We start from the raw sequence: 17,620 nt of genomic DNA, 5'->3' as shown, positions 1-17,620 counted from the left end.
TCCCAAAAATAAATAAATGTTAAAAATTTTTTTTTTTTTTAAATTGTGGCTGAGATAGCAAAAGGGCCCTTCAATATCCATTTTCCAACCTTTCAGTAATAACAGAAATTATTTACAGGGGAAAATGGTTAGCCAGCTAAAAACTGCGTTTCTAGCCTTTCTTGCAGCTACACATAGCCATGCGACCAAGTTTTGGCCGATAGGATAAGAGCAGAAGAAACAGGTACAATTTTAGGCCGCGCCCTAGCAAGGAAAAGAGCACAGCTTCTCTTTTTTCCCATTTGATTTGGTTGGAACTTGTGGTTAGTCATTTTTTACTACAAGGACAAGGGGCAACATCCCGAGGGTGACAGTCTAATAAAATGGACCTCTAGAGCTTGTTTGGAGGTTCTAGCAGGGGAGCGCAACTACTCGTATACCCTTGACCGAAGAATGATCCTCCTGTATTGGGGAAGGTCGTCCTCTTCTACGGAGTGCACAGCTTCAGGAGGGATGCACATGCAGCAGCGAGGGAAGAAGGGGACACCCGCCTACCCAGCCAGATAAGCCGAATCAACCCTGGTGATCAATGGGGTGACAGATGTCACAGCCAGATCACCATCACGTCCTAATAAAATGGAAGGAATCAGTGTCCCTGACACTTTGGAGTTGCCATACCAGCCCAGAATTCCCTGACAATAGGTGAGAGAAAAATACTTAGACCATGGGGTTTTGTATCCTAATTAATATAATTACCAATACTTTGGAATCAATCTGTGTGCCCTTCTACAATCCCATTTCTGGAATTTTATATATCATTTTTTTTCCTTTTCTTCATAGCTTATGTCACATATGTACATATTCCTAAATACAAAGTCATACATGTTTTTGAACTCTGTGTGAATTAAATAAATCATATTATGTGCATTTTTTCTGTAACTTGCTTTTTTTCCTGTCTCTCAGTATTATACTTGTGCAATTCATGTTAATAAGTGTAGCTATGGTTTATTTTCTACTGCTATATTAAACTTGCTGTATAATATTAAATTGTGTGAAAACACCTCAGCTTATCCATTCAGTATTAGTGGACATTTAGGGTATTTATAGTTGTTGATTATTGTACAAAGATGAATATTCTTATACCTATCTCCTAGGACACATGTGCAAGAATTTCTCTAGGATGTACTCCTGGGTCAGAATTGTGGTGCTAGAGTACGTGCATATTCAACTTTACCAGATAATGCCAGATTATTTATCAAAATGGTTGTCCCCTCCTATTCCTCCTTGCTAATACTTGCACTCAAGGCCACGTGATTAAGTTCTGGGCTAGTGGGATGCATGTAGAAGTGTTGGTTTGGAATTTTAGAAAAGCACCTTATTTTGCTGGCTTGGCTGAGTGGTATCCAACTTATTTATTTTTTTTTTTTTTCACTCCCTTTCTCTTTCTGTCTACTTGAAATGCAAATAGAATGGGTGGAGCTCCAGAGGCCATTCAGAACCAAGTAATTACCTTAAGGTACAAGTCAGAGAGAGGATGTTAGAGGAGAAAGACAGAAGAGCCTGAGTTCCTGATGATCATGAGGCCACTGCGATTATAGATTTTTATGCGAGAAAGAAATAAACTCTTATTTTGTTTATGTCACCAGATTTTGGGGATTTTTCTTACAGGTATCTGAATATAAGCCCAGTTGATTGCTTTTCTGTTTCTTGTTGATTTTAGGAATTCTTTATATAATCTGGGTAGTAGTCAATGTGGATTTTATTTCAGGGAAATACCTTTCCCTGGTTTATGGCTTGTGTCTTTTCATTCTCCTTTGATGTTTTGATGTGCACTAGAAATTATCTGTAATATAGTTAAATTTATTGATGTGAAAAAGGATTTCACCCTGGATTTTTCATGGCATTGATAAATTAAAAAAACAGATGTCTCCAAGTTTACTGTACATAAAACCAGCATAGTTAAAAATGGATCTCTGTCATTCTGATTCCTTTCCTGCATTTTTCAGCACTTTTTTCTTCACATGAAAGATTAGGAGGTATATATCCAAAGAATGGTTTGGTCTATAGACACCTAAGGCAGGGGTCACCAAACTTTTTTCTGTGAGGGACCAGACTGTAAATATTCCAGGGTTTGCAGGCCCGTGTGGTGTTTGTCACAACCACAGAACTCGGCTTTTGAGTGAGAAAGTAGTTTAAACAATATGTGAAGCATAAACGTGGCCTTATTTGTGACACTGAAGTTTGAATTTCATATAATTTTGCATCAAAAAAATTCCTTTGATTTTTTTTCAGCCATTTAAAAATGTAAAGACCATACTTAGCCCGTGGGCTGTACTAAAACAGGTGGTGGGCTGTTAGTAGTTTGCTGACTCCTCTCCGAGGTGTCATAATGTGAATCCTGCGGGACAAACTGCATCTGCTGATACATGTTTCTTAACACACTGTCTTGAAAGCAGTCTCTGAGCTTGTTCTATGCCTTAGAAAATTGCATAAAGATCAGAACCAGGAAGTAAAAAAAGGCAAGAGGGAGGCTTATCTCAGGCTGTGCAATGTTTATGGCAGGATGTCCCCTGTGTAAAGAGGTGCATTGTGAGGTAAGGGGCTGGTGAGCTACCATTGTGTGGCAAGTGTGCTCAGTCCACTGTATAGTGGGAGGACGCTGCCTGGATCTCTGTCCTCTATCTCCAGAGAAGGCTGCGTGTAAAAATGTCCAATTACTGGTACTGGATGCTCTGAAAAAAGGGCATTTGAGTTTCAACCATTCAGTCCCCTTGTTAGCAAGCCTTTTCAAGTCCTGATTTTTCCTTTCAATATCTTGGTCTTTGAACCCACAGAGAGAGTTCTATAGAGCTAAAGGGCCCCTGTTCTTTGGGTTGGAAGAAGAATTGTTTTTGTGGTGCGTTTATCAAGTAGGACCTCTTTTTGGACAGACAGATGGGGCCATGAGGCCGGTGACCCAAGATGTGCAAAATCATGTTCTCACACAACCAACCGCCCTCCCCTCCCGCCAGACTCCACACGCAGCGTCGTCCTTCAGTAGTTAGCCAAAGGCCAGGGCACACCCACACCAGGAGAAAAGAGTTGTGCACAAGACCACAGGTTAGAGGAACCAGCCTCTAACTGCCCAGCTAGCGAGGAGTTTTTCCTCACGGGAGCCCGACCAGACATTCTTGGAGAAGAATCGAACTTTAGAGGCAGGTGCATCAGCCCCTTGGGGAAGTCAGGGCCCTTGCACGCCAACCAGAAAGTTACTGTTGGCGGGACCCTAGTGGTGACCTGGTGGCCAGCGAGAGCCGGTCCAACCCTCCCTGACACCTCGCCGGACTCTCCCCAACCCCTCCCCCAGGTCCTCTCCCCGGAGGCCCCGCCCTCACTCCACCCCCGCGGTCGCACCAGCGGCCGGGCCGCTCTGGGGGCGGGGGCCCCGGGACCTGGGGCGGCCCCGGGACCTGGGGCGGCCCCGCCTGACCTCGACCTCGGTCGAGCGAGCCCGACCGGAGAGTCCCACCCGGCAGCCACAGGCCCCGGTCCGCAAGCCCCTCCCTTCACCTCTCCCCGCCCTGGCGCCGGGCACGGGCCGCGCTCCCTCCAAGCGGCAGGGCCCGCAGGCGGCCATGGCGGCGGGCGCCGGGGCCAGGCCGGCGCCGCGCTGGCTGAAGGCGCTGGCGGAGCCGCTGAGCGCGGCGCAGCTGCGGCGGCTGGAGGAGCACCGCTACAGCGCGGCGGGCGTCTCGCTGCTCGAGCCGCCGCTGCAGGTTTACTGGACCTGGCTGCTCCAGTGGATCCCGCTGTGGATGGCCCCCAACTCCATCACCCTCCTGGGCCTGGCCATCAACCTGCTCACCACGCTCGTGCTTATCTCCTACTGCCCCACGGCCACCGAGGAGGTAGGGCCCACCTCCCTCCCGGCCGCGGAGGAGGGACCCCCAACTGCTGTCCCGGGAGCCCCGGTCCCCCGCCCGAGCCCCGCCCGAGATGCCCCGCCGTCCCGCAGCTGGAGGTGCCCGGGAGAGCCGGGAGACCCCCGCGAGGCTCAGCCTCGGGGGTGGGGGGTGGGGGTGGGATACCGCCACTGCCCCGCGCTGCGTCCGCCCTGAGACTCCCCGGGCCACCTGGAGGCTGTCGCACCGCTACCCTAACCCTGCGTCCACCCCGAGCCTCCCGGGGCGGCGGAGGGGTTGTCAAGGTCACTGCTTCAACCCGGTATGCACTCAACCTCCCCCGGGCCACAGCAAGCCTGCCTGCCCGGCCTCCATCCCATCCGGCGCCGAGCTGTGGGATGGACAAGCTGTCGGTTACTTTGCACACTGGGGACTGAACGCCCCCAGTCTCCGTCCTTCCTGTCTGGCACCAGGGCTTGAGGTCGGGTTGGCCAAGCCGGAGTTACCCTTTGGACACTTTTATAATCGTCTGTTTCTCACGGTTGTGCTAGTGATCCTGAAATTACTGGTAGCACTGATCAAAGATAAGTTACTTCCAAGAGGTAACTTCCACTTTGCCTCATTGACCTGCAAAACAAACTAAGGTATTATTAGCAGACGATAATCCTTATTATCACGACCCAGGGGTCACAAAAGCCAACAGATTTTGTTAGCAATGCGTATTTGACATATATCTGAAATAAGAGTAAATTTTAAAAAAAAGTAGATAACGTGGGCTTTGGACAAGTGTTAATCAGAAGCCCCCTTGGGCTCAGTGTGGATGGGGTAGGAGGCAAAGGGGGTCCACTCCCATTTGTAGCTTTAAGGCATAGTACATGAGATAAGTATCACATTGCACATTCTGTGACACAGCTTTCTTGTCTTTTTTCTCCAAATAGTGAAATCCCTTTTATAATCCTATTTGAGTATAGGTTCTGTGGGGAATTAATTCAAGTTGAAATTGGATAGCAGGAATACAATGGAAATATTTTATGCCTTCCATACTATCCGTCCATTAAAAAAATATTTAATGGAGCCTACATTTTAAACATACCTTGCCAATTGATGGTTATGTTTATTACATATGAGTTCTTGGCAGATGTTTCCATTGTTATTCATTTCCATATTGTTTGCAAAAAGTAAGTTTCTTTAGTTTTTCATTTTTGCAGTCTGTTTGCAGAATTTCCCGGAGTTGGTGCACTGGATTTACAAGTGGAAGGTTTGAGTTCTCATGGGGCTCCACAGCACCATAGAGAGAGATAACTGCTGGTCAGTTTTCCCACATGTGAATTAGAAAATCATACTTGCCAAACCAATTTTACAAGGACGCAATGAGAATTAAATAATACATTACCTGCAGATAAATGTAGAAAAAGGTAGTTTGCCCAACAATTAAATATATTACTCAACACATTAAAAATATCACTATTATTAAAAATATCCTGAAAATATATAATAAAATTTAGTTTTTATTGGGCCTAGATTTGGCTAACCGCATTTGGATGTTTCTGATACTTGCCAATTAAACTGTGAACTTGTCAATATTATTAACTTTAGAAGCATTTGTTGAGCACTTACAGAGAGCAGGACACATAAACAAGTCTAATAGATTATGTTTAGGAGGGTCAAGAGGGGCTTGATGGAAGAGGTAAAATTATGATTAATTAATTTTAGGCTTAACTGCCTTTAAAAAAATGGTGATGGTGGGGGGAAATCTCAGACACTTAAAAAAAAAAAGTGAAAAAATCAGAATGGCCCTAAAAGGAGGCGTAAGGGTTAAAATAATAAGGTGAAACTGACAAGAATTTCTGAAATGTAAGTCACTAGATCCTGTAGGTGCTTGTAAGAGGCTGAAGCAGTGAGGGGAAAAACCATTATAGGATTGACATTGTGTATTTGGTAAAATCGCATCAATAGCAGGAAAGAAACACAGTAGTTCAGGCTGTTTTGCTTTCAGGTCACAGAACTTGTATGACAGGCCCTGACAGGATTCAGATCTAAGTCAATCTGACTCCAAAACATATATATATATTATATATATATAATATATATATGTATATATAATATATATTATATATATTATACATATAGTATATTTATATAATATATAATATACATATTCAGATCTAAGTCAATCTAACCCCAAAACTTTCATTTATATATATGTAATATATATATTATATATTATATATATTATGTATTCTACATAGACATATATATATATATAAAATCATTTACCACCACCTTCTGGTCCAGAGTTCCTGCCTTTCTGTATGTGGTATGCAGGAAAAATTCCTTGTGTTTTATATGAGATTTATCAGGTATGTAAAGTGCTTTTACATCAATTGTGGCCTTTGTGTTTTATGTCTACCCAAGGAGGTTGGCAAGTTTTTTCCCTTCCTACAATAGCCTTACCACCATTCTAGCATTTCTTCTATCCATCCATCCTGAAGTAATAGTAGTATATACATTTTTATTAAGAGAAGATTGAGGCCCAGAGGGTTAAGTGACTTTTACCTGGCATGGAATGTGTTTTCTGATTCTTAGTCTTAAGAATTATTAGTGCTTTTTCAAACTTGACAGATTGCTTCCAGAAAGGCTCAGGGAAAATACATAAGGTTTTTGGATTTAGATACTTTGGTTTATGTACCCATATAGGATGTAATCCTACCCGAATAGGATTACATATATGTAATGCTGACTACATTATCTATATTAATAATAACACTTCATCTAATTTTTACTACTGTTAATTTCTAGGACATAAGTGGGGATGAGGGAAATTAATAGAAAAAAATTAAGTGATTTATATTAAGTTCTACAGTGGTGTTCTGAACTGCATATCATGTCACTGTTTCTATTTTTTAATTTATTTTATTGCTTTGTATAGCTACTTTTTTTTTTTTTTTTTTAATGTACTCTCAAATTAGTTAACATATAGTGTAGTCCTGGCTTCAGGAATGGATTCCAGTGATTTATCACCTCCATATAACAACCAGTGCTCATCCCAACAAGTGCCCTCCTTAATGCCCATCACCCATTTTTTCCCACCCCTCCATACCCCCTCCCCCATAAACCCTCAGATTGTTCTTTGTATTTAAGAGTCTCTTAATGGTTTGCCTCCCTCTCTGTTTTTATCTTATTTTTTCTACCCTTCCCTTATGATCATCTGTTAAATTTCTCAAATTCCACATATGAGTAAAATCATGTGATATCTGTCTTTCTCTGACTGACCTATTTCACGTAGCGTAATACCTTCGAGTTCCATCCACATTGTTGAAAATGGCAAGATTTCATTCTTTTTTTCACTGTTGATAGTATTCCGTTGTATGCATATACCACATCTTCTTAATCCATTTATCAGTTGATGGACATTGGGCTCTTTCCATGATTTGGTTATTGTTGATAGTGTTGGTATAAACATTGGGGTGCATATGCCCCTACAAATCAACACTTCTGTATCCTTTGGATAAATTCCTAGTAGTGCAGTTGCTGGGTCGTAGGGTAATTGTATTTTTAATTTTTTGAAGAACCCCCCACACTGTTTTCCAGAGTGGCAGCACCAGTTTGCATTCCCACCAACAGTGCAAGAGGTTCCCCTGTTGTTTCCTGAGTTGTTAATTTTAGTCACTCTGACCAGTGTGAGGTGGGATCTCAGTGTGGTTTTGATTTGTATTTCTCTGATGATGAGCAATGTTGAGCATCTTTTCATGTGTCTGTTTGCCATCTGGATGTCTTCGTTGGAAAAATGTCTATTCATGTCTTCTGCCCATTTTTTCACTGGATTATTTGTTTTTCAGTTGTTGAGGTTGGTAAGTTCTGTATAGATTTTTGATGCTAGCCCTTTATCTGATATGTCATTTGTAAATATCTTCTCCCAGTTCGTCAGTTGCCTTTTAGTTTTGTTGATTGTTTCCTTTGCGGTGCAAAAGCTTTTTATCTTGATGAGGTCCCAATAGTTCATTTTTGCTTTTATTCCCTTGCTTTGGGAGACATGTCAAGTAAGAAGTTGCTGCGGCCAAAGAGGTTGCCGTCTGTTTTCTCATCTAGGATTTTGATGGTTTCCTGTCTCACATTTAGGTCTTTAATCCATTTTGAATTTATTTTTGTGTATGGTATAAGAAAGTGGTCCAGGTTCATTCTTCTGCATGTTGCTGTCCAGTTCTCCTAGCACCATTTGCTAAGAGACTGTTTTTGTTTTTGTTTTTGTTTTTCCTTGGATACTCTTTCCTGCTTTGTCAAAGATTAGTTGGCCATATATTTGTGGGCCCACTTCTGGGTTTTTAGTTCTCTTCCATTGGCCTATGTGTCTGTTTTTTGTGCCAATACAATAGTGTCTTGATGATTACAGCTCTATAATACAGGCTAAAGTCTGGGATTGTGATGCATCCAGCTTTGGTTTTCTTTTTGAACATTACTTTGGCTATTCAGGGTCTTTTGTGGTTCCATACAAACTTTAGAATTGTTTGTTCTATAGCTCTGTGAAGAATGCTGGTGCTATTTTGATTGGGGTTGCAGCCACTGTGTCTGTTAAGGAACTTTCCACTCCAGCCAAATTGAACTACTTGCTACACCAAGGATTTCTCTTTGTTTTGTCCCTCTCTTTTCTCCTTCCTTTTCCTTCCTACTGTCCTGTTTCCATCTGTCAATGCCCAGTTCTAACATGACTTCCTTATGAAATTTTTCTTCCTTCTCTGGAGTCAAATCAACCACTTAATCTTCTAAACTCCAATAAAAACTACAATAACAACTAACATTTACTGGGTATTAACTGTGTACCAGGCATTATTTTAAGGTGCTTTAGCCTGTTTTCTCATTTAATCCTCTCAACAACTTTATGAAGTAGTACTATTATTATCCCCATTTTATAGATTATGAAACTGAAGGGAATTAACCTCTTCTATGTAGGTAGCTTTAAAAAAATTTTTTTTAACATTTATTAATTTTTGAGAGACAAAGTGCAAGTGGGGTTGAGGTAGAGAGAGAGAGAGAGACAGAGAGAGAGAGAGACAGAGAGAGAGAGAGAAACTGAAGCAGACTCCAGGCTCAGAGCTGTCAGCACAGAGCCCCATGAAGGGCTCTAACCCATGAACCATGAGATCATGACCTGAGCCGAAGTCAGACACTTAATCGACTGAGCCATCCAGGAGCCCCATGAGTAGGTAGCTTTAAATGGAGACCAGCTTTCCAAGCTAGAAAGCTATGCTTCAACCACTGGGTTTTGTAGGTTTCCTGTGGAACTTCTCCAATTTTTTTGCTTATGTGTGTCCTTACTGAGCAGGACAACCTACCAACTTTAAAGTTCAGAGATTGCCCATTTGTACATTCTGCACCGCACAGCACCTTGTATAAAGCAGAGGCATGGTAAATATTTGCTAAATTATTGACTGCATGAATGAAATGTCATCTTGGGAGGTAATGTTTTTCTACTCTTATTCAGTTCAAGCTGGTCTTGGAATAAATACTTATCAGTTTGGCCTGGGAATTTTAAGAACAGTAAGCAAGAATTAGGGCTACTAGAGAAAACAGAAATTGAATTGCCCCCTCCTCACCTCGATGAAGCATTTCTATCTGAATTTTACTCTGTATGGAGTCTTTGGCCCCCATTCCTTGCTACCTAATCCTAAAATAGGATCACAGACTTCTACATAAAGGACTTTAGAGCTTATTTAATGCCATTCCTACATTTATATATAAGAAAACTCAGTGATTTGAATCTAGTTCTTTAGGCTCCAGCCTAATAACAGTCTTTACCACAAAATACCCATACACTTACTTTTGACTGGTATAAAGTGTGGCTCCATTCTCTTTTAAGCTTACTTGAGTAAATGTCGGAGACACATCAGTGTCTCTGTTAAGAGTAAGAATTATAGGGGTGCCTGGGTGGCTCAGTGACTCTTGATTTCAGCTCAAGACACGATCTCACAGTTCGTGGGTTCAAGAACCATATCGGGCTCTGCACTGGCTGTGTGGAGTCTGCTCAGAACTCTCTCTCTCTCTCCCTCTTTACCTGCCCCTCCCCCATGTGGAGACGCCCTCTAAATAAATAAATAAGTAAACAAACAAACATTAAACAAACTTAAAAAAAAAAAGAGTAGGAATTATAGCAAATAGGTACCTATTGGTCAGGGAATTAATACATTTATTTTATTTGTGATGATAAAAAGTTGAACCAAAAAGGAAGTTTTTCTGAAGAATCAGAAAGACTTTAAGAAATGGTTTATTCCCTCTATAAATAATTCAGATTATAGTTGCCTTTGCTCTGTAAAGGGTTATTTGTTGGGGAATATTAAGAAAAGGAAAATAATCTTTAGATTCCTATTCAGACATTTTTTTAAAAGGTTTTTTTTTTTTTTACGTTTATTTATTTTTGATAGAGAGACAGAGCACAAGCAGGGGAAGGGCAGAGAGAGAAAGAGACACAGAATCCAAAGCAGGCTCCAGGCTCCGAGCTGTCAGCACAGAACCTGACGCGGGGCCCGAACCCACAAACTGCGATATGATGACCTAAGCCGAAGTCAGACTCTTAACTGACTGAGCCACCCAGGCGCCCCTAGACATTTTTTTAATTGGGTTTGGTTTCTTTGAAATCTAGTGTTTTCTTTTTTATTACTTATCTCCCTCTTTTTTTTTTTTTCTTTATTTTAACCAGCTCAATAAAATCAAGCATCATTTATTAAGGCAGGACTCTTGTAAGGGAGTGGCCTCCCTTACTAAAACAAAATATAAACTCCAATTCCTTTCAGGATTTGAAAATTCTAGAATCTGGGCAGAGACTAAAGTGAGGCAAGCAAGTACTCAGGCCTCAGGATTTAAGGAAGCACATGTATGATCCTGACCCTGGGGGTAAATGCAAGCCTCTGCTTCTGAAGCCTGGATGCCTCACTTTCCTCACCGGTAGAAGGAGCTTCTAATTGTCTTGGGGTTTATCCCTCTGATGCCTAAGGCTTTCCTTAACTTGATTCCCAAGGTATATAAGCTGTTTCTGTTTGAGACTTTTGACCTGGGCAGAAAGGCTCTGACCACTTGGGTTTTGCAAAGTTAAAGAACAGAGCAGATGTTAAAGCACCCAGTACAGTGGATGTTGATAGATCTGACCCCAGGGAGTCTCTTCATATCCCTCCTCCTTCTTGTTCCCCTGAGCACAGTGAGAGGCTGGCATTTTCAACAAGAACTCTAGTAAGTACTGAAGAAGGCTTAAAAAAAATAGGGAAAAGAAAAAGGACTATTCCCCAAAATATGAAAAGAAAGAAATCTACATTTCAAAGTACAAATTTCTGTTGTCATGAAAGAACCCTTTGGTCCCAAAGTGTTGGTTGAACTGCATTTGTATAAGCTGCTGGCTTTCCTTCCCCCATTTTATTACCTGCTTCATTCCCTGAAAATAGGTATACTCTCCTCAAATGCTGGCCCCTAATCAAAGCTGAGGCCTGAAGGTCTGGGTTGAAACCAGTAAGCCCCCAAGGCCCTTTCCGATTGGCACTGAGAATGATCTTATCCTTGCTGACCACCAACTGCTTCTGGAGCCTTGGAAGCCTCCCTTGGGAGCCCTCCCTCTGTAAACAAGGAAGTGCTCCACCAGCCAGAGGCACACAGTAAACAATCTCTTAATCCTCCTTAATCACTGTTAGAACAGTGTCAGACTAGTAGTCTGTTAGAAATTCCATGAATTTTCTTTTAAAAATCCACTTTTTAACACCACACTAGCATTACATTTTTCCACATGTGCATGATCTGTCTTCTAATTTTCTTTCTTCCTACCTCTTATAAACGCACTTTTCGTTTTTATGGAGAGAGAGGTCAGTTGCTCTTTTGATAATTGAAATCTCCCTGTTAGCATCTGATCCAGTTGTTACTGATTATATAATACCTTTTGCATATGTGTCATCTCACACCCAAGGCCATTTAAAGCAAAGAGGTAATTTTTTCAAGTATAAAAATTTATATAAATAGGCATTATATAGTTCCAGTATTTCCTAGATTTTAATTTGGGAAGATGTTTACTTTTGTGTATTACCTATATATACTATTTTTTATTTACTGTTTTTCTTTCCATCAGCTTTAAATCACTTTTTAAAGACATGGACTCGTTCTAAGCCTTAATATCTATAAAGTCATAGATTTTGACAGCTATGCTAGCTATTTTTTAAATATGTTAAAATATTTCCAAAATATATTAATATAAAGTCATAAATATTAAAATGAAAAGTTGACCCATGAATCATCTAAAAGTGTCTTATGTAGTATCAGTAATAACAATAACAGTAATTAAAATTTGCTGAGCTCCTTCCATATGGCGGGCACTTAACACTTTCCGTGTAATTCTTTTTTTTTTTTTTAATTTTTTTTTTTAACGTTTATTTATTTTTGAGACAGAGAGAGACAGAGCATGAACGGGGGAGGGTCAGAGAGAGAGGGAGACACAGAATCTGAAACAGGCTCCAGGCTCTGAGCGGTCAGCACAGAGCCCGACTCGGGGCTCGAACTCACGGACCGCTAGATCATGACCTGAGCCGAAGTCGGCTGCTTAACCGACTGAGTCACCCAGGGGCCCCTGTAATTCTTTCTTTGATCCTCACAGTGAGACAGGAGCAGTGATTATTTTCATTTTTCATAAAGGGAGACTGAGGCACTGAGAGGTTAAGTAACTCATCCAATTCACTCAGCCAGTGATGAAAGCAAGGATCTGGGTACAGGTAGAGTCCGGGACTCCACACTTCTAACAGGTGTGCAAGAACAGCCCGGGGCATGAATTCTTCCCTTTGGAAACTGTTTTACCTGATAAGGAACAATTAGATCATCTAGTTATTTTAGCTCCTGTGGTATGGAAAACAGATTTTAAAAACAGACAACATGTCTCATATCCTTGAGAGGATTATATTCTAATATGAAAGATGGGACCTTGGAGACTATCTAGTCTAGCATTTTCATTTACAAAAGACCTAAGGATGTGTTCCAGAAAATCAAGTATTTTAAGGTCCAAGCTTGTAAGTGAAGTTTGTCCAGTGAGCAGAGATGTGCTCACCGATCACTTTCTAATAAGTCTTTTCTTCCTTTTCCTGATTCGTGTGTGCTTATTCAGATGCATGTATCAAAAGAGGATAAATTGGTTTATATGTGAGTGTTCCCTCTGACCCAGAGTTATTTTTAACGAGAACAGTTGCCATATGATCTGGTTCAGAACTCTGGTTTCTCTAATTATAAAATGAATAATAGCATCCTATAATTTAAGTAACCGAAAAAGTAAAATTTCCCACTTACTTTTATACAGCTGTTTTTTAGTGGTGTTACTGAAAAGCAATTTAAATTTATTAGTGCTTTAATTTAAATGACTAAGGGTTATGATTGATTCTTAGTAATTATTTTTGTTTTCTAGAATAAACTTACATAATAATTTTTAATGCAGTAATGCAAGATTCATCATTAATGAAGTTATTACTTAAATTGTGGTATAGCCACATCATTGAATACCATGTTGTCATTTACAAGAGTAATGTAGGTCTTCATGGTTTACCTGAAAAGATTCCTATGACATACTGTTAAATTCTGATCCTAAAAGATACAGTAGATATTATGAAAATTACAGAATTTAAAAGTTTACACGTTAGGAGTTTAATATTACCTGAAGAAGTTCTACTTTGGGGAATAGGTTCCTTCTGTAGTAGTTTTTTGATAAACTGCTTATGACTTTATAATGCATAATCTAAGCCTGACTTTTCCATGCTTATGTTTAAAATTTTTGAAAATAAGTTCACATGAAAACCTGAAATGAATTGGGGTGGCTCTTGTAGATCCTCCTTACAGAAGACCCAGAGTCTTCTGTAATTACACCTGTTTTGAGGACTCCTGGAAGGAAGGGTCATCCTGTTCCTGGCCAGTGCATCTCTAACCTGGAGCTGGTTTTGCAGAGATAACAGGTTAGAAAAGAAGATGACAGTTTGCAGCCTATTTAATAGCTTCCAGCTGGGGGTGGAGGTGATGACAGCAGGGAAGAGAGAAGGTAGGTTAGGTCCCTGTGGCCTTGGGAAGACTGGAAAGGAGTGAACCAGGTACTGGGGACCAGTGTGCCTTTCTGGGCTTAAAAGGAAGGAAGTGTCAGTCACATGGCTCACAGCCATTTCCTAGGGCTCACTGCACTTGAAATTGGATTGTGTAAGCAGGAAAGTGCTTCTTAGCAAGTTTAAAGAAATAGGTAGTCAGTGAAGTAAGAATTCATGTCTGTGCAGCCTGCAGCCTGATGGATCCCATAGCCTGGGGAGGTCGGAAGACCTGATTCCTGGACCATCTGGCCACTCATCTGGATGGGACTTCGTCATCCCTTCCTAGGTTTTACTTTCCGTCTTTAATAAAGAGAACATGGTAACTGCCCTGTCTCTGTGGATTGCTGTATCAAATAAAATAATGCTGAAAAATGCCCTTTGTTGTACTGTTTTAGATAATGTTATTACCTTTCCAATCTGATCTCTTGGTCCCAAAACAGGGATCTGGTCACTGACTCATGAGTAAACCTTTCATTTTCCAGGCCTCAACCTTCGTTTCTGCAGAGAGTTCCTCTCTCTTTTTCTTGTCTAAATTCCCCTGCACTCTTACCTGTTTAAGCTCTAAACCTTTAATTCTTCTAGTATCCTAATGAAGTAGTCTTAAACTAGTGAACCAGTCTTCCTTTATTTTTTCCAAATGAGGGGCAGAATCCACCCCCAACTGTCGTGTCCAGGAGTGAGCGAATTTATTTCAGTATGGATTTCCGTTAACACCTTGACCTTTCAATTTGCCTGTGGCCAGTCTCCCAGACCAGAGGTCAGAATTAAGCTTTTAATGCTTAATTGGACCTTGGCTCCAGTTGTTTTAGTATAAGAAGGTTCTGGGCATAGAAGGGAGAAATGGAATACATCTCAGGTAGATGATGCACTTTGAGAAGTCTGTCATTTAGGGGGAAAGTATTTGGTGGAAAATAGATGATAAAAAAGTGACTTTTTATGTCATTCCAGAAATTTTAATAATTTCAAGTTTCCAATTTTACATAGATTTGAAATGTCACCTCTCTCCTTTGGTTTTCAAAATGAAAACAATATAATTTTTCATAGCAGGAAAAAAATGGGTAAGAATTTGCTTATTTGAAAAGTCACTGGGATTGTTCTCTGCAAAACACTTTGGGATTTTTTCAAAAAGATTCGAGGTGGTTTGTTTTGTTTTGTGTTTTCCACTCTTATACTGTCAAGATGATTTAGCAATTCTCTGTTTTTTTGCCCTCTCTTAATTGTTTTACAGTTTGCAGATAAGCTTTTAAAAACATGCTAATCAGAACTGAATGTGACATTTAATTTTTTAATTTTTTATTAAGTTTTTAAATTTTAATTCCAGTATGGCTAACATACAGTATTGTATTAGTTTCAGTGTTATGTATAGTTTCTATACATTACTCAGTGCTCATCACGACAAGTGCACTCCATCCCCTTCACCTACCTCACCCGTCCCCTCATCCACCTCCCCTCTGATAACGCTCTTTGTTCTCCATCATTAAGAGTCTGTTTTTTGGGTTGTCTTTTTGTTTTCCCTTTGTTTATTTTGTTTCTTAAATTCAACATATGAAGTCACAGTATTTGTCTTTTTCCAACTGACTTATTTCACTTAGCAAAATTCTCTCTAGCTCCATCTGTGTGGCCAGTAGCAAGATTTCATTTTCTTTTATGGCTGAATAATTTATATATATATATATACACACACACACATATAATGTATGTATGTATGTATGTATATATAGTTATTTATGTGTATATATATGTACACACACATATACACATACACGTATATACACATACCATATCTTTTTTATCCATTCATCAGTTAGTGGGCACTTGGCTTGGGCTTCTTCCATAATTTGGCTATTGTAAATAATACTGCAGTAAACATCGGGGCACATATATCCTTTCAAATTAGTGTTTTTGTATTCTTTGAGTAAATACCCTTACTGGGTCATAGGGTAGTTCTATTTTTAATTTTTTGAGGAACCTCCAGACTTTTCCACAGTGGCTGCACCAGTTTGCATTCCCACCAACAGTGCATCCTCACAGACACTTATTGTTTCTTTGTGACATTTTAATATGCATATTCACAGCTCAGGTTACTTCTATTCTTAAATTTTTTCTAATTTATACTGCTTTTTTTTTTTTAACTAGAAGAGACTTGATAAGTCCTTTTAAGCAATTAGTAGTGTAATCGTTAATACTGGGCATCTAATATTAACAAATAATGAAACTTCTATTAAAGTTAAGTTCAAAGTAAACCTCTATTTACTTAAAAATATTGAAGAATAAAGTAGCAGGTTGATTGGATATTTGTAGAATTACCACATAAACCATACATAGATTGGTATATTAAAACTTATATTTGCCACTAAAAGTGTACAAGACAATTTAATGAGAATAGCTAACCTTTACTGAGCATTACTGAGCACCTACTTACTGTGTGCCAGGCTCTGTTAAAGAGCTATCTAAGAATTTTTTATCTGATACAACTATAAGGATTATTCACATCTTACATGTGAGTACCCACAGTTTAGAGAGGTTAAGTGATTTGCCCAAGGTCATCTGGCTATTAAGTGACAGAGTCAAGGGCTCGAACACAGATCCAACTTCAAAGCCTTACTTCTTAATAATTTTGCTATACTTCCTCCCTAAGACATACAAATCTGGCTTGACCATTGCTATCATCACACAGGTCCCTGAGGAAGAAGAGTATATTTTTAAAGTGTGAAAGAAAATAATGGTCATTTTAAAATCTCTTTTTCTCTGCCTTCTTCAAATTGAATCATTTCTATTCATCTGTATTCAACTTTACAGACTCTTTCCTCTCTCTCACTATTATCTATGCTTCTATATATGATGTTTCTGTTTTCCTCTGGCTTCTTATTATCATGTGTCTTGGTGGGTTTTTAAAAAGTATTTATTCTGTTGTGTTTGTTGAGCTTGTTGGATACGTGAGTGTATAAATTTCAAATTTGGAAACTTCTCCAGCCATTATTTCTTAACATTTTTTATGCCCAACCCTCTCTTATCTCCTCTGAGACTCCAATAAAAATATGTTAGAGTGCTTCTGTTGTCCCACTGGTCACTGGTACCCAGATCAATTATTTGTAGTCTTTTTTCTTTCTGTGCACCATTTTTGATAGTTTCCATCAGTATTCTGCAAGTTCACTGATCTTTTCTTTTGTGTTGTCCAATCTCATCCAGTACATTTTACATTTCAAATACCTTTTTTTCATATCTAGAGGTTTCACTTGAGTCTTTTATATTTTCCTTCACCTTCTTGAACATGCAAAACGTATTTATAATAACCTTTCATGTCCATCCAATTACATCTAATTCCATTTTCTGTGTCATTCCTAGGTCTGATTGTATTGATTGATTTTACTATTAGTTGTAGTTCATATTCTCCTGCTTTTTGTATGACTAGTAATTTTTGTTTGTTTGCATGACTGGTAATTTTTGATTGGATGCCAAACATTGTGAATTTTACATGTTTGAGTACTAGATTTTTTTTTTTTTATATATCCCTTTGAGATATTGCACTTTGTGTTGGCTGTAGTTGAGTTACATAGGATCAGTTGGCTTCTTTTGAGGCTGGACTTTATGTCTGTTAGGACTCTTCCAAGAGGCCTTTAGTCTTGGGCCAATTTCTCCCCAGTGCTAAGGCAATACACTTCTGAGAACTCTACCTAATGT

At 39.7% G+C, this 17,620-nt stretch overlaps 1 protein-coding gene across 3 annotated transcripts in view; it reads left to right on the top strand.

Annotated features, from left to right (window-relative positions):
• Window positions 1-3,484: 3,484 nt before the first annotated feature.
• CHPT1 (choline phosphotransferase 1) overlaps window positions 3,485-17,620 on the top strand; it is a 35,035-nt gene continuing 20,899 nt past the window's right edge. For 2 of the 3 annotated variants that reach the window (XR_002079164.2, XM_019446592.2), the window contains exon 1: window positions 3,487-3,866. Coding sequence is in view for 2 of the 3 variants with exons in the window: in XM_019446592.2 (XP_019302137.2) it covers window positions 3,594-3,866 (273 nt within the window). In the remaining variant the exon portion in view is untranslated. Of the gene's footprint in view, window positions 3,867-17,620 lie in introns of all 3 variants that reach the window. The other variant, XM_053895588.1, reaches the window with a different exon arrangement.

This window comes from Panthera pardus, unplaced genomic scaffold (genome assembly GCF_024362965.1).
Source record: "Panthera pardus isolate Hobbes unplaced genomic scaffold, ASM2436296v1 HiC_scaffold_6, whole genome shotgun sequence".
In the NCBI taxonomy this organism is placed as follows: Eukaryota; Metazoa; Chordata; class Mammalia; order Carnivora; family Felidae; genus Panthera; species Panthera pardus.
Note: the sequence above shows the minus strand (reverse complement) of the source record. Positions and strands in the feature narration are given on the sequence as shown.